The sequence below is a fragment of the Candoia aspera genome, chromosome 4 (genome assembly GCF_035149785.1).
Source record: "Candoia aspera isolate rCanAsp1 chromosome 4, rCanAsp1.hap2, whole genome shotgun sequence".
NCBI classification, from domain to species: Eukaryota; Metazoa; Chordata; class Lepidosauria; order Squamata; family Boidae; genus Candoia; species Candoia aspera.
In genome coordinates this window covers 36,493,811-36,516,823 of record NC_086156.1, presented here as the reverse complement: position 1 = coordinate 36,516,823, position 23,013 = coordinate 36,493,811, and the positions used below count along the sequence as shown (strand labels likewise).

The 23,013-nt window shown below is 40.8% G+C and overlaps 1 protein-coding gene across 1 annotated transcript in view; it reads left to right on the top strand.

The window, feature by feature from the left end:
• Positions 1 to 2,267: 2,267 nt before the first annotated feature.
• The window catches only part of RFTN1 (raftlin, lipid raft linker 1), a 116,120-nt gene continuing 95,374 nt past the window's right edge, over positions 2,268 to 23,013 (top strand). The window contains exons 1-2 of the mRNA XM_063303862.1: positions 2,268 to 2,626; positions 20,058 to 20,210. Of these exons, the coding sequence (XP_063159932.1) occupies positions 20,066 to 20,210 (145 nt within the window). The 5' untranslated portion in view covers positions 2,268 to 2,626; positions 20,058 to 20,065. The remainder of the gene's footprint in view (positions 2,627 to 20,057; positions 20,211 to 23,013) is intronic.

Below are 23,013 nucleotides of genomic sequence, written 5' to 3'. Positions count from 1 at the left end.
GTGTCATTAGAAACCACTAGTATACTACCCATTAGATTGGATCTGGAATTGCTCCTGACCGGAGTTCTTACAATATATCGGAAATGCTGCATTTTCACTCTTCTCCATAGGCTTTAACGCTGCTATCAAAACCTGTACAATTATATGGCCCCCCTATTGGGAGTGCATGCTGCTTTTTCACATAGAAAGCTAGACAAGTCAATGAGTAGGAAAAAAATGATGAGGTAAAAGAGGGTGAGAGAAAAATAGTGCAAATATAAAAAGGGAAAGAAGAAAGAAAAGACAAAACCCAAATCAAAAGTCAGAAAGTAAAATGATTGGAAATTTTACAGGAATGTTTTATAACTAAAGACAAGTTATAAAACCGTTTATGCTGTTCTTTAGGCAGCTCTTAATTTTTCCCTCTATTTTGTGCTAGATGGCAGCGTAATTTATATTATCAGTTATCTGCAAATGAGACTAATTATCCTCAATAAGCCCAATAAGGGAGTGCAGCAGCTTTTTCCATTGTGAGGTGACAGCAAGCAAAAACTTTAAAAGAATCTCTGACCAGTCTAGTTGATCTTTTATGGCAATGATGAAAAGGTTAGGAAGACTAATTTGACTCTAATTGTTACATGAAGTAAGGGAACAGTTCAGTCTAAGCATAGTATTATATGTATTTAGGCCCTAAGATCCTCTTAATATTGCTCTTCCTACCTATACCAGAAATGGCATTAAATAATGTGAGGTTCCTAGTTATTTTAACGGATAGATCCAGTCTGTCTACTTAGTATTCTATTATGATCTGAATATGTAACTTACTATTTTGTGGTCTCAAAGTGTAACCTTTCATTAGATGGTTATTATTTCTATTAGAAAAATAATATTAGGAATATTTAACATTGCTTGGGTACTCTTAAAAGTGTCTTTTTCCTAATCTGTTCTCTGCAAATTCCGTGAAAGCATTCAACATATATGCAGATTATATGCTGTGTGACATATTGTTGAGGTAACTGTTGTAATAATAACTGATGAGAGATTGGTTTCAATTGTGAATGAATTAATATGTGAATCTCAATCTTCCTGAATTCCACTCTGGACCAAATTTACCTTCTTATACTTGAAGGAGAAGACTAGAAGCTGTAACAAATAGGCACAAATTAAATCTTCTTTCAGGAAACTAGTAGATTAGTTTCTTAATTCCTATCTGTACTTGAATGCAGGAGGATTTATTGTTAAGCAAGACGTGCAGGATTGCACTGCATATTTACAAAGTCATAGAAATGACATTGAAATTAATCTAGAATGGCAATATTACATGTGGAAATGATCTCAGAATTGTAGCCAATCACAGACTGAATGTGAGTCAGTGGGTGCCATGCTGTTAAAAAGGTAAAATAATCATTGTAAACATTTTTTTCAAAAACATGGGCACTTTACTCTGCATTGATTAGAACCTACTTCAGGTACTTTGCCAAGATCTAAACACCACAGTTCAAGAAAGAGACTAGAAACTAAGCCTTACAAAGAAAGATTAAGGGAATTGGATATGTTTAGATTTGGGGTTGGGGGGTGGGAGAAAGGATATCTGCAGTCTTGTTATAGAGAAAATCTGTTCTCTTATAGTCTGGTGGGATACATAATAGTCTTCCTAATTACAGGAAAGCAGGCAATGTTAGGGAAACTTGTGGGCTCCCCTTTGCTTGCTGTGTTGAAGCAGTGGCTAGACTGCCATCTTTGGGGATGCTTTAATACGGATATCTGCACTGAACAGAGGCTGCACTTGATCGCTTTAATGGTCCCTTCAGTGGTGAGCCATGTTCAGTAAAAACAATTATCCTAAGCAACCAAGCTATTTAGGCTTCAACATAGCTTTTTCCTCTTCAGGCTTGTGCTTTCTAACCTTGTTTGCTCAAATTTCCCTTCCTTTTTTAGTGTGACCGTGATTGCTATTAAATCAGCCAAGTTAGCTTTAAATTTAGTATGAAATCAGATTCTGAACACAATTTCAAAGGCTAGTTAAGCCTGTCCCAACTTGATACCCTCCCCGCAAATTGGACTATGACTACCAGCAAGGATTAAAATAATTCAGGAGGACATTAACCCAAAGCAAGTCCCCATGACCTTCACAGTTGGACTGCGGAGACTCGCTCAGAGAGCAGGTCTCTATAACTCAATGGCAACTCCGAGAAATCAGCGTTTAGGGCGGGGACTTCGTCAGGCATGCCTACAGGAGCGCCCCGGCCTTTGGAAGCAGCCTTGCTCGGGGGCGAGAGGCGACGTTTCTCCCCAGCGAGCAGCCTCTCTTGGCTCCTCCCCGCCTTTAGCCCGGTGGCGAGTAGCGAGGAAGCAGCCTTTTCGGAGAGACGACGAAGCGCCGCAGTTCTCGAGCTGGTTGGGTCGATGCACCCACCGCTCTCCCTCGAGTCGAGGCGCCTCCCAGTCCCGCTAAGCGTTACCTCCTTCGGCAGCTGGAGAAGCGCCGCCAAGTCTGCCGTTCATTTCCCTGAGAGGGTGGCGAGGAGCAAACTTTCCGCGTTGGCATGAACGGCGCCGGGGGCTGCTCGGCGGAGTCGCTGTCCTGAGGAAAGCGAAGCGGGGCAGCAGCGTCGATTCAGAAAGAGGGAAGACGGGCGAACCTCAGGTGCGGAAGGACGGGGGCGGTGAGGGAGTAGAGGCAAGCGAAATAACCCGAGGTGGGGAATTGGGAGGAAGGATCCGCCAGGAGCATTTGGGAAGGGCGCTAATTCGTTTCCGAAATTTGCCTTGCCTTCCATGCTCTCGGACTTCTGGGGTTGGCGTTCAGCGCCTCGCCAAACTTTACCGTTAGGCGGGAATGGAAAATGTGCTATGCATCCACCTAAGTGTGCGTGCGTGCGGTGTTCGTGCTTTGCATCAGCTCTCTCCCCATACAGGTGTGAGAGCTCCCCCTCCCCGCGCCTTTTATTTTTTTAAAATCCGCGCAATTGGCGACCTGCCGTAGTGTTGGCTTTTGACGAAGCCGGGGATTCTGTTCCTTCCTGGTGGAATCCGAAGCAGAACCATTTGGGAGACGGAGCGGGAAACGTCCAGGAGCTCTGCTCAAGCGGGCGCCTGTTGGTTTCCTTGCGAAACCCCCTAACCGAGGGGAGGGGAAAGAGAAACGACGACAACAACCGATAACAGGCCATCGCTTTCCTGTTTTTATTAACGAATTTAAAGGATGGAAGTTGAGAATTGATGCTTGTGTTTTGCTAGTCTCTAGTATTGAATTACTCTTGAAAACATCTGAGAACAATAACATCTGAAGTTCCCTACTGTAGGAGGCAGTAAAGGAATAATGAGAAAATCAGGGATTTTTGTATCTCCAAATTGGTTGTGTCCCGTATCCCATAGTGGGTGAAAAAGTCTGTGTTGAAGAAATGGTTAGGAAAGAATGTCATTACTCACTATAGAAATGTACCTTGGCACTGCAACAAAATAGGCTTAATTCCACACACACACACACACCGCTATAGCAGCTAGTTGTCATGCTTCCTCAGTGATAGATGTCATAGCTGAAGGCCTGGCAGAAAATTGTTGAATGCTGGGTCTCATTATTATTTGGTGTCATCCCTGTAAAAGTCTCTTACAAATCTTGAGGCCAGCAAATTTTGTGTTGCTACTTGTTTGGGCCTAATGCAAAGCATACAAGATATATCAGTTGCTGGGTTGGTGACATCTCTATCTACAGTAAGGAAGAATAGATGTAAATCTTCAGGCTCAAACTGAACTTGTCGGTTTTGGCTTTTTAAAAGCTAAATGGATATCTTTCAGACTTTTCTAGAAACAGCCATTGGTTTTTGTTTCTCTCCAATCCTAGTTGAGCTTTCAAGGATGTTTTTGTTGTTGTTATCTATTAATTTTATCACTTCTTAACTGAATCTTAACATTTTTTTCAACATAAAGTAAACCATGTTACTCTTCTCTAACTTGGTATTTTTCTAAATATTGGGCTTCATTTTCTATCACCCCAGTGAGATCAGCACCAAATCTGTTGGAGCTGAGCATGCCAGGGCTTTAACGTGAGAATATATGAAAACCCTTTTATGTCGAACCCATCATCTATCTAGTCACTGGACTTTCGCAGTGCTCAAGCCAGTGTCTATAACTGGCTTTTCCGCTAAGATATTCTATACCTTTTTGAGTGACACATGGTAAGAAGACTATTAATGTGGAGACGCAAACCACATAAAACTGAAGGATGTTGTGGTTGTACCATATGAATGGCCAATTCTAGTTACAATAGAATAAGTAGGTTGAGATACAGCATGCATATGCCATTTTCAAAAAGCTAAACTGGCTTTGGGGGAGAACCTTTCAAAGGGTTTTCAGAATGCAATGCACAGTCAATGTGGGATTGTAAGGATACTGATTTTGCTTGACAGAGAAGGCTCCCATTATGAGCTATTAGCTATTGCTGTTGGAGCAAAGAGCAATTAGTTTTCTCAGGCTTGTCGTCTGAAAAGTTGGTTTAAGGCTTTGGGATTGCAGTGCCATCAGGGCTTCCTAGCTTGTTTCCCTGATCTAATCCAGCAAAAAGATAGAAATTGTAAACAGATGAATGGAGGCAATTTTAGGATAGGTGAGCAAAGAAGCCAAATCATATTCCTGAAAAAGAAGGATTTACAGTATGTGGATTTGTAAATCAGCAGAGATTTCTCGGCACAGATATTTTATTTATTTATTTATTACTCAAAGTTAGCCACCGCCCATCTCCCCCAGAAGAGGGACTCTGGGCGATATGCAACCTGCCTTAGATGAATTTGCACTGCTTTCTCCTGAAGAGGTTTGAAGATGCTCTAGAATTCCTTGCTTTCAGTTGGGGATGCTGGTAAAATATTTTAAAATATATTTTAACCAATTTTGTCTGCTCTGCTAGATATGATCCTATTTGGGAAAAAAACTTCACTGCAATGAAACATAATCTAGTTAAAATCCCTTTGGATTACCATAATGTGGTCTGTGTGGGTTCGCATTTTAAACAAGGTTGGAAACTTCAGTTTTATAGCAGAAAGAATGCTAGTATAACATAAATATTTGGGAACATGGTACATCATTTCTATTTGCTGGCTATGATTTTGCTTCCAATACCAGTTCAAAGCTGTCTAAAGCCCAAATTGTTTAGGAATTGATTATCTGGCTCCTCCTCTGTGACCATGCAAGCTTATCCAGGCCTATTTGAACTATTGATAAGAGATCTTAGATTGGTTGTTACCAGGACAAAAATATTTTCTTGGTAGTCCCACATCCAGGATGTTGCTAGGTACAAATTATGCTCATAAAACATTCATTGTTATGGCATCTATTGTTCAAATTTTATGCTGATTTTAAGAAGAAAACATTTGCTGCAAGAAGAATTATAATGTGCCAAATGGATTTGAACGAAGCTGCCACCACATACAGATTGTCCTCGGCTTATGTCCATTCAGCAACTGTTCAAAGTTACAGCGGCACTGAAAAATGGACATACAACCGATCCTCAAAGTTCTGGCTATCGCAGCACCCCTGCGGTCATGTGATTGTGATCTGGGCACTTGGGTGCTCACAATCTCACTGTTGCAGGGAGCTGTGGTCACGTGATTGTCATTTGCGTCCTTCCCTGCCAGCTTCTCATAAGCCAAGTCAATGGAGAAGCCAGCAGGGAAGGTTGCAACTTGCTCCAGTAAGTACCCCTGGCTTTCCTCTGCTTGTGCTGCGCCCTCCATTTCCATGGCCTTCCTGCACTCGTGCTGCACTGCACCCTCCACCCCATGGCCTTCTTGCGCCCTCTACCCCACAGCCTTCCTGCGCTCACTCAGTGCTGCACTCTCCACGCCATGGCCTTCCTATGCTTGCACGGCACTGCACCCTCCACCCCATGGCCTTCTTGCGCCCTCTACCCCACAGCCTTCCTGCGCTCACTCAGTGCTGCACTCTCCACGCCATGGCCTTCCTATGCTTGCACGGCACTGCACCCTCCACCCCATGGCCTTCCTGTACTCACGTGGCGCCGCAGGAGCCCCCCAGATTCCCCCAACTCACACACAGCCTGTGCCAGGCCTCCTCCACCCCCTGTGGCACCCCCATACTCCTTACCCAGGACTCCCGCCGCTTCCCGCTTAATGACCCATGCATCTTGGGGTTACGATGGCAAGTGAGACTGCTGGGATTGCCGCTAAGCAATGCAGTCACGTGATGTTGCGCTTTATGACTGCATCAATTAGTGATGGCAATCCTGGTGTCAATTACTGTTGTAACCTGAGGACTACCTGCATTGGAACAGATAACAAGAACAATAACTTACTTTGTTAGGCTCTTGTAAGAATTACAGTACTAAGAGGATATATGAAGCATTCTGAGCATTCAAAATATGCTATTTGCTAGGCATTATATGTATCAAATTATATATACTAGCTTTCCTCATTTTTGTGCCCTCCAAATGTTAAGGACTTTGGCTCCATAGCATCCATCTGCCGTGCTATTTTGGGGTTATGGGACTGGGCTCAGCATATCTGAAGAGCACTCATTGAAAAAAATTGAAATGCATCCATGCACATAACATCCAATATTTGCATAGTTCATGCAGCTCAATTAAGACTTGATATGGAAAGGTGAAAGGTGCCCTGTACAAGCACCAAGTGATGTCTGACCCTTGGGGAGATGCCACTTTCACAATGTTTTCTTGGCAGACTAAAAATCACTAGTGGAAAAATAGCCACACATAACACCCTTCTCCCCAAAATACAGTATTTTTGACTGGTGTTTCCACTTTCTGACAGGAAACAGCTTTTAAAAAAGCAGGAGATTGTGAACAGTGCCGTAAGTCATTGACCAAGTACTCTTTTTCTCCCTTCCTATATATAGCACAAATGGAATTTTTTCCTAAGTTTAATAGTCATGCAAAGCAGGATATTTGGATGTCAGTGAATATTGAATAAGGAGAGACAATCTTTTCTTCACAATTATGACTGCTCTGAAAATTCCCTGCCTATTTGGTAATTTAGAAAAAATTTCCAGTAGCATCAATTAAGTTTACGTGACTTCTAGGAAAAATATTTAGGGGTGCAGAGAGGGATAGTACTTCCTTCTGCAATGGAAATCCCCTGAAAATCCCTGCCACATGACTGTGTTAAAAAAAAAAAACCCTTAGTAGATGATCTAACTCATGATTTCCCCCGAAAATCATCCCCCTTGGTAGATAGCTGCAAAATTTAGAGGAAAACCCTCTTTTAGTGTTAATGGGCTTTCCATTTTAAATAAAATGGTCATGTGGAAGAAGAAGTTCCAGGGGAGTTATAATTGGGAGGGAATTTCTCTGACATTTGGTGTCAGGAAAATATATGCAGAGTTAAGACAGCATAGTCCCATGCCTGGCAATGTTCTTACCTTTGTGAAAATAGTAAACTTTCCCCTAAAAAATCTTAGAAACATTTAAAGAAGAAAAAAGTTTTATTTTAGTCCAGTTACTATCTTTTTGTTTAATTAATTAGTTTTCCTCTGCTTATATATTGTGACTTACACTGATGTCTATATTTTTCTCTTATTTGTGTTTTTGTGAAATTTTTATTTATTTTATGTTACAATTCATACCTTGTTGTTCTGTCCACAGTTATTCAGTTATATCCTGAAAAATTATATATAACATAATTTAACATTTGAGGAAAACTATATTAAAGCAAGAGTTAGAAAAAAGGTGCTTTTTTTTTTACAAAGTCTTTTAGATTGATATGGAGGAAGCATTTGTTTTAGAAGATACTCTTCCCACTGTCTATTTTTGTGTCAATTCCTACTGATTGAACCTAGCACTGAATTGCACAAGAGAGTTTAATCCTGTTGTGATTCTGATAACAAGGATTCTTCCTCAAGAGGAGATGGGTCCTAAATTATTTTATAAGTGACCAATCTTGCTTTCTCTGTGTGCATTGCAAACTGACTTAATCAGGATTAGGCTATTTTAGGAAGTCTGCTTCCAGTAGAACTGAAGCAGAGTGTAACATACTATAGGCTTGTATGGGCTAAACCCACTAACTGTATTACTGAGCTCAAATGGTGAATGATAGCAAAAATAGAGACAAACAAGAAACAAACAAACAAAAGTAATACTTGCTAGAACCTCATCAGATTCAGTAGTACAAAATAAAAAATACATACAAACAAATCTCCCCCCAAATAACCCAATAGGGATTGAACATATAATGTTGCTATAGTGTTGACTGAAGCTGGAACAACAAATTGAAATTAGTCCTAAGTTTTTTGAGATGAGTGTGTCTGACAATTTGAATCCCTGAATAGGAGCATTAGTGTTAGGAGGAGGGCATACCCTGCTGCATTTCGTTGGAAGTCCCACTTGTTCTTCTTAGTTTGAAGATTCCTCAGTGGTAATGTCCCATTTTCTGTGGCTTGATTTTCAGATAACTCTGAGTTGTAAGACATAATCAAGGCTACTAGATGATCGGTTATGACAAGTTCCATAGATATAATTTCAGTATAATAGGGGGTTTTTTCCTCCCTCAAATCACATTCTATCTTAAAGTGATGTCTGGATTGCATTTGCACATTTTTGTTGCTCTGTTAGGAGATCATATATCTGTGGGGCAGCAGTGATTATTTCTCTGAATGTGGAGACTGATGAAATGTGTGAAAAATAGTTATTTTGACTGCACACGAACCTGTCTGGAAAACGGGAATTGTAGTGTTTTTTCCCCCCACAACAGTGTGTTATATATCTTTCATAACCAGGAGGTTCCTGATTAGTGATGCTCTCAGCATGCTGCCAACTTCTGAAAAATGGAATCTGAATGGACTCCCCTTTGAGTTCATGTGTGATGTTGTTAGATTGGTCAGAGGGTTGCTGTTAAGCAAGATAAAACAACATTTTCATACTAGGAAACAGCCTGGTAACTGTTTAGCACTTAATCAGATTGATCTAGATATTTCTGCAAGCAATCATGCCAGCTGAGTGGACTCGGTGATTGATTTTAAAAAAACTGTCGATGAATTTGTTTCAGTTAAGATTTAATTACACTATAATTTGAAATCTTTAGTTGAAAAATGCAATGGTAACTTTATTTAATTCAAAACAAAAAGTTAATCCATTTGGCTTTAGATAGGCAGTGTTTTTGTGAGTTACATTAATGAAGGTTGTGATGTGTGTTTTAGGCTGCTTCCATTTTCTTAGAATCAGTGCAGTACACTGAACAACTGCATTGTGCACAGGAATATAGTTAAAATTAGCATATTTTCCCATTAATATTATGAATTGCTGGGTAAAGTTCTGTGTTTCTGCAAACACTAAAAAATGTTATAATTGAAGAAGTGTTAAGATTTCTACTCCTTGCAAAACGTTCAAGATCTGAAACATCCTTATAACAGTTGCCTATTACTACTCAGTGGTTTCCAATCTGTTGGCATCAGTTTTTAAAGTTGGTGTGTAAGCTGCATAATGTATTGCTACTGCACAGTCACATTGGTCACAGCTGTGAGTACATGTGCTAATATTTTCAGAAACAATGCTTGCTTCTATCACTTCAGTTGGAGACTTCTATTTTTATCTCAAACTTGAAAGTATTACAACAGGATTGATGGACTGATTGATTTTTTGTTATTTTTGCTACCTGTGTAGTCCTTATCCTCTGGCATGGAAGACAGAATCATATAATTTTGAATATACTGTGAAATTCTTAAATGTTTATTATCTCCCCTCTAGTCTATTATGTTTACACTGTGCTATCTTTTGCATGTTACTGCCAGTTCTAGTTGTGTGATCATGAGTGACCATATTGTATTAGAGTATGCAGACAGTGGAATTATAGATCTGCTTTTATGGGTAGGGGATGATAAATAATCTCATCTGTGATGGGACACGACCCTTGAGAATAGATTAGCATAAGCAGTTAACTTTATTCGAGAACTTACAGAAAGAACTGTGTAAAACTGAAATTATTAGTATAGAAAAGGAGGAAGTAACTTGAAAACATATGTACATACAGGTAGTCCTTGTTTAGTGACCACAGTTGGGACTGGCAACTCAGTTGCTAAGTGACATGATCACTAAGTGGAAAATCACGTAACTGCAACTGTGCTTATGATTTTACTTCAGCTTTGCTTTGCTTTGCAGCATCAGAAGAATATGACCCCAAACAGCTGTTTGTTGTTTATTCGTTTAGTCACTTCCGACTCTTCGTGACTTCATGGACCAGCCCATGCCAGAGCCTCCTGTCGGTCATCAACACCCCCAGCTCCCCCAGGGACGAATCCGTCACCTCTAGAATATCATCCATCCACCTTGCCCTTGGTCGGCCCCTCTTCCTTTTGCCAGTGTGATGTCTCTGCTCTTAACTATTTTATCGAGATTTGTCATTGCTCTTCTCCCAAGGATTAAGCGTCTTCTGATTTCCTGACTGCAGTCAGCATCTGCAGTAATCTCCGCACCTAGAAATACAAAGTCTTTCACTGCTTCTACATTTTCTCCCTCTATTTGCCAGTTCTCAATCAAGCTGGTTGCCATAACCTTGGCTTTTTTGAGGTTTAGCTGCAAGCCAGCTTTTGCACTTTCTTCTTTCACCTTCATCATAAGGCTGCTCAGTTCCTCTTCGCTTTCAGCCATCAAAGTGGTATCATCTGCATATCTGAGATTGTTAATGTTTCTTCCAGCGATTTTAACTCCAGCCTTGGATTCCTCAAGCCCAGCACGTCGCATGATGTGTTCTGCGTACAAGTTGAATAGGTAGGGTGAGAGTATACAGCCCTGCCGTACTCCTTTCCCAATCTTAAACCAGTCCGTTGTTCCGTGGTCTGTTCTTACTGTTGCTACTTGGTCGTTATACAGATTCTTCAGGAGGCAGACAAGATGACTTGGTATCCCCATATCGCTAAGGGCTTGCCACAATTTGTTATGGTCCACACAGTCAAAGGCTTTAGAATAGCCAATAAAACAGAAATAGATGTTTTTCTGAAACTCCCTGGCTTTTTCCATTATCCAGCGGATATTGGCAATTTGGTCCCTAGTTCCTCTGCCTTTTCTAAACCCAGCTTGTACATCTGGCAATTCTCACTCCATAAGTTGCTGAAGTCTACCTTGCAGGATCTTGAGCATTACCTTACTGGCATGTGAAATGAGTGCCACTGTTCAATAGTTTGAACATTCTTTAGTGTTTCCCCTTTTCAGTATGGGGATATAAGTTGATTTTTTCCAGTCTGATGGCCATTCTTGTGTTTTCCAAATTTGCTGGCATATAGCATGCATTACCTTGACAGCATCATCTCACAAGATTTTGAACAGTTCAGCTGGGATGCCATCGTCTCCTGCTGCCTTGTTATTAGCAATGCTTCTTAAGGCCCATTCAACCTCACTCTTCAGGATGTCTGGCTCTAGCTCACTGACCACACTGTCAAAGCTATCCCTGATATTGTTATCCTTCCTATACAGGTCTTCCGTATATTCTTGCCACCTTTTCTTTATCTCTTCTTCTTCTGTTAGGTCCTTGCCATCTTTGTTTTGGATCATACCCATTTTGGCCTGGAATTTACCTCTGATGTTTCTAATTTTCTGGAAGAGGTCTCTTGTCCTTCCGATTCTATTGTCTTCTTCCACTTCCGTGCATTGCTTGTTTAAAAATAATTCCTTATCTCTTCTGGCTAACCTCTGGAATTTTGCATTTAACTGGGCATATCTCCCCCTATCACTGTTGCCTTTTGCTTTCCTTCTTTCTTGGGCTACTTCTAGTGTCTCAGCAGACAGCCATTTTGCCTTCTTGGTTTTCTCTTTCTTTGGGATGTATTTTGTTGCCGCCTCTTGAACAATGTTGCGGACTTCTGTCCATAGTTCTTCTGGGACCCTATCTACTAAGTCCAGTCCCTTAAATCTATTCTTCACCTCCACTGCATATTCCTTAGGAATATTAGTGAGCTCATATCTAGCTGATCTGTGGGTCTTCCCTAATCTCTTTAGTCTGGTCCTAAATTGTGCAAGAAGAAGTTTGTGATCTGAACTACAGTCAGCTCCAGGTCTTGTTTTTACCAACTGTATAGATGTCCGCCACCTTTGGCTGCAAAGGATGTAGTCAATCTGGTTTCGGTGTTGTCCATCTGGGGAAGTCCATGTATAAAGCCGTTTCTTAGGTTGCTGGAAAAGAGTGTTATGCAGAGTGAGTTGTCTTGACAAAATTCTATCAGCCTATGTCCTGCTTCATTTTGTTCACCCAGGCTATGCTTACCTGTAATTCCAGGTGTCATTTGACTGCCCACCTTAGCATTCCAGTCTCCCGTGATGAAAATAACATCTCTTTTAGGCGTGTTGTCCAGTAGGTGCTGCAGATCCTCATAGAACTGCTCTACTTCAGCTTCTTCAGCATCTGTGGTTGGGGCGTATATTTGGATCGCTGTGATGTTAGATGGCTTGCCCTGAATTCGAATTGAGATCATTCTATCGTTTTTTGGATTGTATCCAAGCACTGCTTTAGCCACTTGACTATTAATTATGAAGGCTACTCCTTTTCTTCTGTGGTCCGCTTGTCCACGGTAGTAGATCTGGTGGTCATTTGATGTGAAGTGGCCCATTCCAGTCCATTTCAGTTCACTGACACCCAGAATGTCTATCTTTAATCTTGACATCTCACCAATAACCACATCCAATTTGCCCTGGCTCATAGATCTTACATTCCAGGTTCCAATGGTGTGTTGATCCTTAGAACATCAGATTCGCTATTCACCACCAGCACCGTCGGCCGCTAGCCGTCCTTTCAGCTTTGAGCTAGCTGCGTCATCAGGTCTGGGGCTAGTTGAACTCATCCTCTGTTCCTCCCCAGTAGCATTTTGACCATCTTCCGACCTGGGGGTCTCATCTTCCGATGGTATACCGACATATCTCTGGTTGTACTGATCCATTTAGTTTTCACGGCAAGAATACTGGGGTGGGTTGCCATTACCTTCCCCAGGGATCGCATTTAGTCTGACCTCTCTGTCATGACCTTCCCGTCTTGGGTGGCCCTTCACGGTTTAGCTCATGGCATCATTGAGGTGCTCAAGCTCCAGCACCACGACAAGGTAACGATCCTTTGCTGAAGCCAAACAGCTGGGTGAACCTGAACAGCAGCGAAGGTTTCTAGAACTCAGTTCATCACGAAGCCAGATAAAGGGGCAGATCTTATAGCCCTTTTTCCCCACTCTCCCACCCTTTGGAATGCTCACCCCGGTACTGGGATATAAAGCAAGAAGGGAATTAATGTTTGTATTTACATTCATTGGAGAAGAAGGGATTACAAGCGAATAAGCAGGCACGCAATAGGGAATACACATCAAAAAGAATGTTCTAGCGCTGGCTGTTTGCCTAGCATGCTCCCGGTTCTGAGGCCTCAGCCTCTTAAAAAGTCAAAGGTGTAAAACTGTAAATGTGGGCCTTGATCACAAAGTTACTTTTTCACCACTGTCGTAACTTCAAACAGTTGCTGCCAAAGGCAGTCGCTAAGCAAGGTCTGTCTGTACATACATACATATCACACTATTCCATTCTGGGGAAAGCAACATTAGGCAAAAGACAGAAAAAGAGCAGTGAATAGTAAGTAATAGAAATAAAAGGCAGGAGATACAAGATAAGAACAGTAAGTCCAGCTTAATATATCTTATCATTCATTAAATTTCTCCATACTTTTTGCTAACGATCCTTGTTTCCACCACCTCCATAAACTGATTTGTATACAATTGTCTTTTTTCCTTTAAATTTCTCACTTTTCTCTTCTTGAGTATCTCATTAACTCCATCCAACCATGACTTCCCACTTTGCTCTCAGTCTTCCACTTCCTCTCAACACCATTCACTTTTCCTTTACGTATGGAGATAACACCATTGTCAAAAATATACTTGGCTGATGTGCCATTTGTTGCTTCTGATGGAATGCGTTTGGAAACTGTAAGGAAAATCAATTTAATATGTTTATATTTTAATTGCTTATTGATCACGTAAGTATTTTCAAGTAAGCCACTTTATGTTCTAACTGCCAGGAAACACGCTGAGACAAGGAACTGGTCTCTAATGTTTTATTGCTTGTACATAACAGGAATCCTAACAAACTGAAGAAGCGTGGGAAAAACCCAGCCATATAAACCCCAAAGGTTAAAGCGATCCCGATCTGTGTCTCTTTGAATGGCTACCTAATTCCTCAGTGCTACGCATGCGCTTAACAGTCTGGATGGGAGCCCCCTGCTCGCCATCCTTACTCATGACACTTTATCTGATTTAACTATGAGCATATCCTTCCCCATCCAGTCCCTAATAGCCTCCAGACACTGGGTCATGGTTTCCATCACATTTTTCGGTGGGCCCAGAATGGAGTTGTATAACTAGGTATCATCAATCTGCTTATTGATGATACCTCACTCTGAACTGATGGATATTCTCCAGTGGTCTCCTGTAGATGTTGAATAGGATAGGGGACTGAACCCTGAGGCACTCCATACTGAAATGCCTCTGTGTCCAATCTCTTGCTCCTCACCACAACCACATCTAGACCCTGGACCCACTCAGGTGAGAGTGGAACCATTGTAACACCATGTTCCCAACTCCTAACCCTTGGTCTAGTGGAATACTATAGTCAATAGAATTGAAGGCTGCTGAGAGACCTAGGAAGACAAGGATGGTTCTACTATCTTCATCTAAGTCTTGCCATAGGTCATCTATGAGAGTGATTAGTATAGTTTCCATTCCATGCCTAGAATCGAACCCAAATAGCCAAGGATCTAGATAATCCATATTCTCCAGAGAATATGGATTCAATTTCTTTAACTCTTCAACTCCTTTAAACTTCTGCAACTTCAAGTCATCACTTTTTCCATAACTTTTCCCCAAAAGGGAAGGTTAAAGTTAGGACAATAGGTGTCTACTTTAGTTGTCCAAACCTGCTTCTAAGGAGTGGAAGAACTAGTACCTCTTTAAGGGCCTCTGGCATATATCTGTCCTGTTCAGACTAAGCACCAGATAGGTTCTCAAAGAATATTCTTTATTAAATAACTATTTACAATAATTAAGTCCTTGATATGCGAGACTTGGTTAAGCAAGCCCAACTGGGCCGACTGGATCCAACTGGAACACGAGGGCTGGAAGCAACAGTTCTCGAACTGGAACAGTACTGGAATGGCACTGGACGCTGAATCTCTGACTCACTGAACCTGGAAACAGGACTATGAACAATAGACAGGGATGAACTGAAGACTTGGATCAGTACTCGAACTCAGAGCAAGGTTAGACTCAGCTGGGGGTTCTGGACTAGGCTGGATACTCTGAACTGAAGACTTGAAGACAAGGCTTGAAACTGGAGCAAGGCTGGACTTGGCTGGAAGCCCCGGACTAGGCTGGATTCTCTGGACTGGAGACTTGGAGTAAGGCTTGGGACTTGGAACTAGGCTGGGCTCAGCTGGAAGCCCCGGACTAGGCTGGATTCTCTGGGTTGAAGGCTGGAAGCAAGGCTTTGAACTTGGAACTCAGCTGGACTTAGCTGGAAGACCCAGACTAAGCTGGCAACAAGATCCTGAACACGACAGGTGTGAAATTCCTGAACACAACGGAATATGTGAAGTGTGGATGCGCAGGACTGAAGGCAAATGGCGCTGGAACATCAAGGCTTGCCCACGCTGCTGAGGAGATCGCAGAGTTTCACGGCTGGAAGCAAGGCAAAGGCTTCTGGGCACGGCTGACACTGATTCCTGGCTGGCAGCAGATGCAGGATTCAGTTCGTCTTTGGAGTGGAGCTCAAACACTGGTTCCTCTTCAGCCACAGACTCTGACTCCAGCACTGGTAAGGACTCTTCTCCCAAAGCTGCAGGCTTAAAGGATCGGTTGTCTCCGGCAGCTCGCTCTCTGCGCAGCTGCCTTTTATCCCTATCTTTGGTGCGCTTGGAGTTTCCTGCAGCCAATTGGGCTGCCTTCTCTTTCGCACACTTTTCAGCCCGTCTCTGGCGCACGCTGATTGGCGTATTCAAATCCTCCTCCGGATCTCACCCAATCAGTATTGTGGATTCTTACCGCTCTGCTGAGTCATGCTGAAGTTTTGTTTCTCTTGATTCCAGCCTGGTAAGTTCCCAATTCCTCCTCTAACTCGGAAACAGTTTCACTTTCTGAGTCAGAGGCAAGCTTCGTTCTGACAATCTCTTTCTCTTAAAAAGGCATTGATTATGGCCTGGATCCAAAATCTAGTCCCCTTCTTGGTTGCTTTTATTAGCCAGGTAGGGTGAGGCTTCAATCCAGAAGTGGTAGAGCCAAGATAAAAGAGGACTTTGACCACTTCCTTGGGATACTGTACACAGCTTCAGACGTCTCCCAGATAATATCACAAGACATCACCTCTGTCAACACAATATAGTTTGTCTGTCCGGCTTTCAGCTCAGAGAAAATGTGAATAATTTTATTTGTGAAGTGCTCAGCCAGATAATCATGGCTTATGCTAACTGAATTTTCCAGCCCGCCATTCCCCAACAGTTCTTTCCCCAAAAGGACACTTTCAAGAGTGCAGCTGGCCAATATTCTGCAGATGCAGTAAGGGCAGAGGAGTAATTATACCTTGTCCCTTTTAATGTTCCCAGAGTAGGGTCACACGTGGGTTCTTATTTGTATCTGGTTACATTTGCTTCTTTTTTTTTCTACCAGCATCACTCTAGGCTTCATTTCCCAGAGTCCCTTAATATACCAAGGAACTACATGGAATCTGTGGGGGCAAGGGGGAGAGACCTGCATAACAAAATAAAGACTTAATTGTCTTCCAAATCCTGATGGTGGATCCATCAGATTTTCTCCATCCATGGTATCATTTATGCAATGTACATTTTAAATAAAAATTGGTAGGATGTGAAAAAGTAACTGTCATGAGTACGGATGGTGAGCAGGAGGGGTCCCTATCCAGGGGGGGAAATGCATGCGTAGTTTAGAGACTTTGAGCTGTCATTCAAAGAAACCCAGAACAGACCCGCCTTGAGTTTTGGGGTTTATCTGTCTGGGTTTTCCCACGCTTCTTCATTTGGTAGGATTTTCTGTCTACAATAGCAGTAAATAAAACACTAGAGACTTTCTCTTTGTCTCAGCATGGTCTTTGCTTAGTCAGGACAGTAACTGTTCCCTTGTTCTTTTAGTGGTGGATTTATATCCAGCTCAAGTCAGCTTACATGGGGATCTCCCTTCATTCTTATACCTACAGCACAACTATGTGCAGTAGGTTGGGCTAAGAAAGTGTTGGAGATGTTAACAAATCAGCATGCCTCATTAGCATATAGATGAGTTGATATCACGATGCAATTCTCTGTGTGTGAAGAAACTGTTTGTCGCCACTCCCACTTCCTCTCTTTCTCTTTCTCTTCCTCTTCCTCCTCCTTCCACTGACTGAGGAGGTAGCATGCATGCTGCTCTCTCCCCCTCCATTATGGCCACATGCTTGTGCCTTGAAAAAGGATTTTTCCCATTTTCTTCACGCAGCTCTTAGTAGCTTTGAGGGTTCATTAAGTTTAGGGAGCAGAAGAAACAAAGAATCTTCATTTTTCCACCAAAGATGGATGTAACTGAACCAAGAATAAAATCAGTAGACTCTACTTTTAAACCTACTTTGTCTAAGTGTGTGATTCTTTATGCTCAGGAGGGCTGAGTGTGTAAGTTCAATAACCTGTATTTCTCTAACGTGATCATCAAAGCTATTTTAGATACTTTTTTTTCTGTGCACGGCTTGTTCACTGTGTTAAGCTCTGCTCCATTCAGTGGTCCTAGCTGTCCACTAATGGCTTCAGAAAGAATCCTCCAAAACCAGTGAAGTTCCATGGCTGAGGACAGACTTGAATCTAGGTCTTCCTAGTGCTAAACCAATTATTTTAAACCACTTACACCATACTGGATCTCCTGATGTCTTTGGATAAACACACAACCTCCTAAATTATTTGAAAGGAATACAGTTTGATTAGAGGAAGAAAGTAATTCCTGGGTTAGTGATGCAGGTTAAGCAGACACACTACACGCTCTTTCCCTGCTCTTGGAAGATAGATTTCTGTCTACTTGCTCTCACATGCATTGATATTGCTGTCCTGTGCTTCTGTGCTTTTTGTTTTGTTTCATCAGTGTAATTCACATATTGGCAGTGAATTTTGCTAGTGGGCTTTATCCATTTTAATATTCACCAAGAATTGGGGGAAAATAACAAAGGGACAAATAAGTAGTAAAAAAGGTTCCTGCAGCTGACAATTTATTAGCTAAGCTACAGCTCTGTGCATAATTATGTGGGCTGATTATAGGAGCCAGAATGGTCTATAATAGTCAATCTCCTAGGAAGCTGCCTTATATTGAATCAAATTGTTGGTCCATCTAGTTCACTATTGTCTATATTTACAGCTATCAGCCATTTCTCATTGTTTTTCCATGAAAGACTGCCTGTCCAATCGCTTTGTTGCTCCTTGATAATGCTTCATGATCTAGCACATAGGCTTGGTGTTGCTATTGATTATTCTTCACCCATTCTTATTAGAGTGTTTCCTTTTATTTGCAAAACAATTCAGTGTAGTTTCTGCTGCATCTTACCAATGATCCATTGAGAGTTTCGCAGCTGGCTGATGTCTGAAATGAGTAGTCTTTTACTTAAATCTCAGAAGGGTGTACTGTATGTGATAGGGACAGTATTCTGCTCTTGATGCGACCTTTTTCGTCACTCAGGAGACATTAGAAAGAATTTAATCGCGAATCTTACATTTTCCTTCAATATTAGTGCTGTCTACACCATTATATATATTCTGTTAACAGTTATGTAGTCTGGTATAGATTTTCAGTCCAGGTTTATCCAAATGACTGAGCTTTTTAATGATTTAAGAATGTCAAGATCATTGCATTCATGGAGGGATAATTTGATAGCTTAGATAAAGAAAAAAAATGAGTTTTTCTTCTGTCCATCGTCTTCCACTATGTGGAAGATAGTATATGCAGTTTTAGAAACATTTCTTACAGAATGTGACTTATTTTATTTATTTGATTGATTGATTGATTTCTATAGCCGCCCATCTCAACAAGTGACTTCCCTGCTCTTACATGTTTCAGTCTTCATTTCATACACAGTTTGAGTCTGATTACTGGTTTAATTATCCAGAAATAGTTTAGGCTGACCTTTGAGATTTTTCTCTTTCTGTCTTTTGAAAAACAAAAACTGACTAGGACTCTTCTTTACCCTTTTAGAGCTCTTTTCAGGTGCATTGTAAGTGACTTTAGAGTGCAGGAGATTTTTTGAATATAGTCAGTTATTCTAGAAAATGCATGTTTTTTCCCCTGTATCAGCTATTTTGCTACTCTCTGCCTGTGCAAGACTTTTAAATAATTTCTATTGTAGTCAGACTTTATTCTTGGGTGGACAGCTTGGAAGGGGCAATTCTGGGAAGGGAAAAGATAACCTCCCCTCTCTAATGCGGCTATATTTCCTTTAAAAAATTGCTCCTCAGGCTGCCTGAGAAAAAATATGCCATAAGAAGAAACTATATAGTGGGTTTCCAGTGAAATCTGGGAATCATAACTGTTACAAATAACTGAAATTCAGGCTTCCCATACTATGATCATGGGAAGTCAAGTATTGCTGGCCACATCCTCTCTGTTGTATCCCTTCACTGGTTGTATTACTTGCCATATGTTGGAAAAGTGAACTTCTGTGGTGGGGAGCCTTCCTTCTTATGGAAGATTGGAGACTTCCTGCATGTCTAAAAAGCCTAGAAAACCAACGTTTTAAATTCCATGAGGAATCCCTTTGAGTAGGTAAGATACTCTACTGGAGAAGTTCAGCTTCTTAGCAAGTGGAAAACAGCAGGATGTGTACAGTAATCTGATTTTGTTCCAGTTACTGCACTCCTTCCCATTCTTCCCCTTACCACTTGAGGGACAGATTGCCTGGAGAAAGATAAATTCATAACCAACTATGTCTTTGATGTATAGGACTGTATGTAGCCTAAATGTTTAATTATGCTGCTGAAAAGTCTATGAAAAGTTTAATGATTCTTAGTAAAGCAGTAGCTCTTTCAGGTAATGAAGTTATTTAGACCAGCTCATCAGTGTTTTTCTCTTCCCTTTCTTGTCATCAGCTTTTGCAATGGGTTGCAGACTAAATAAGTTGGAAAAACCTGATGAAAAACGGCCTGGTAACATCTATTCTACTTTGAAGAGGCCCCAAGTAGAAACGAAAATTGATACTTTCTATGAATATCAGTTTCTAGAATTTACAACTTTAAGTGACGGTAAGTATTTTCTCTCTTTTCAGATCTTAAAAACATACTATGCATGTGCAAGTCAAAATGATAAGATGCTCGGTTTTAAAGGTGTCAGTTGCTATACATTGGGGACAGGCAATCTTTTTGTGGCTGGAGGCGGTGCTCTTTAATTATATTATTTTTTTGGACAGCTAAAAATTATAGTAACCAGAGCAGTGATATCATTGATGTGTGCAGGATTGGAATTGGGTTTTATGTGGTAGTTAAGATTTGGATTTTTGGATCCGTTAAGCTTTAGTAAAGGTTTATACCCTTGCTTTTATTTGCTTTTCATACAAACCCCAAAATGTGAGAAATCCTTTTTCTATTTTTTAGTGGTTGACTGAAAAATTCAGCAGTGCAAATGCTGAGGTCCCTATAGGTTACAAAAACTGACTTAGGCCATATGTGATTGCAGTGAGTTACCCACGCCTTCTTATTATACTGTCATACTTTGCCTTATGCTTTTTCTAAATCCTAATAGGGGTTTGCTACTTGCTCCACTAATGAGAATATTCACTATCCTATGTGCTCCAGGAGGTGTAGTTGAAGATCCTTGAGATAGGTTAAATGGTAATTGTAGGCTTATAGAAGCTAATTAGAATAACAATTTTATTCAGGAAATACATCAGGAGGCATCAGGTTGGAGAAGTGGGGATATATATGCTACCTAACTATAATTAAATATCTGGCTTTGCAGTGCCTGTAAGGGGGAATAATTGTTTGAACTCCACTGTCCAATATGTCTGACTCTTTAATTGCTTCTTTTCTTGTATCTCATCAGAATCTTTAGGATTAGTTTCTGGAAGTAATTTCTGACAAGTTAGATGCGTATGCATCTTTAGGAACCATGTCAGGATTATCGGGAGTTTGGTGGGAGAGGCACTTCTTTGTTGTTTGTTCTTCATAAGAGGAACATGGAGAAGGAGGAAATGCTCTCATGACCTGCAGGATATGCGTTATGTTTATTTTCCTCCCTGAAGCAACAGGACCTACAGAGGCTACAAGTGCAGGCTGATTGCCCTTCTGGAAGAGAATAATGAAGGAAATAGAGGCAAAACTCCCAGTTTATCAGAGATGGAAAACTCTTGAATCAGGCACAGGAGGCACTTGTGGAGGGATTACAGTACCAAGAAGTCTCCCAGAAGATAGAAGAAAGCCAAGCATAGGCAACAGAGGGATGGAAGAGTGTGACAGAAAGGCCCAAGACTGTTAAGAAGACTTCTTATGGTCTGGAGCTTCAGAACAGATTTCAGAATAGGCCTCACCAGATTATAAACAGCTGCCACAGGCCTCAGATACTGAGGAGTAAGACTGTACAGGCTATGCAAAGAGAAGGATTCCTGCTTCTGCCTGAAGGGGAGGAAGCAGTGGATGATGGTGAACAGAGACTCCTGTTCAGGGAGACTAGAGCAGGATTCTGTCAGCTGGAAAGCCTATGCTGTCTTCCTGGGGCATGCATTCAAAAAGTGATGAAAAGTCTCTGAAGATTTGTTAAGCCCATTGACAAATATCCTTTCCTGCTAATTCATGTGACAACAAATGGCATAGCCAGATGTAGTTAAAGATGCTGCCAGAGACTATGAAGTGCTGGCCAGGAGGAGTACAGATAGTGCTTTCTTCGTGCCTTCCAGTCAAGAACATGGCCCAGAAAAGAAAGAAGACTGTTGGAAGTGAACCACCAGCTAAGCAGATGATGAAACAGGAATGGTTTTGTTTAGATTCAAGAATTTGAGCATGAGGGTGTGATTTTCATTGGGCCCATGAGAGGGAGAAATGGATTAAAATATTAAATTTTTATTTAAAAGATGGCATGATGCATTTATTGAGTACCCTTAGATAACCTTTAGATAAGCACTTGTACAATTGTCTTAGCACTTTTCATATATACACCCAGCAGTTCTGCGATCTATTCTAAAGGAAAGAGTTATAACTCTCAGACAATACAAGGGATTGGAGGTGAAACCAGCATTTGCAGTCAAGAATTTCTGTTATGTGTACATGTATTTCTTGTACCTATAAACTGCTTTGGCTGTTTACAGGTTGTAACCCTCACATTGAACACACAGGAAAGTTTTCCATAGTTTGTACAAACTGATGTTGTGTTACATTTGTATTGAACTTGAATGACTGAAATGTGGAATTATGAAGACGTATCATATATTCATGTCCTGTTACATATAGAAATTTTGATCTTTCTGTAGAAATCATTGATAATTCTTATTTTCATTGAATATAATCATCTCTAAATTGTGTTCTTCAAATTAACATTATACTTAATTCAAATATATGATACCATTTCCTGAGTCATTCAGTATTGTTTCTTTTTAAAAACAATTGCTGTGTTAAGAATAGCTTGTATTAAATGAGATAGTCATGTAAAAATGCTCAGATTTGTGACTTAGCTGGCATTATTTTATGTGGAAAACAAATCGACATTAAACTCCTCTTTATTCAATTGTAACGTGAAAGGTTTGTTACTATTTTTACTTTGTAGGAGAAGGAAATGTTGTAGAATCTATAAAAAGAGAATCTGCTTCCTGTTTAAATTTTACAGTATGCAAAACAAGGCTAATAACTATTGTACAAAATAATGTATATTTTGTGTCACAAAGAAATTATATCATGTAGCTTGTAACAACATATATTTTTAGACATTTTAAATTTGATCCATTTCCTGCTTAAATCTTTTAAATTATTTAGATTTGCTTTGTCCTCTAATACTGGCAAACTTCAAATATTATAAGCTACACATAAAATAAAACAAATGTAAAGGAAGGTAATGTAATCC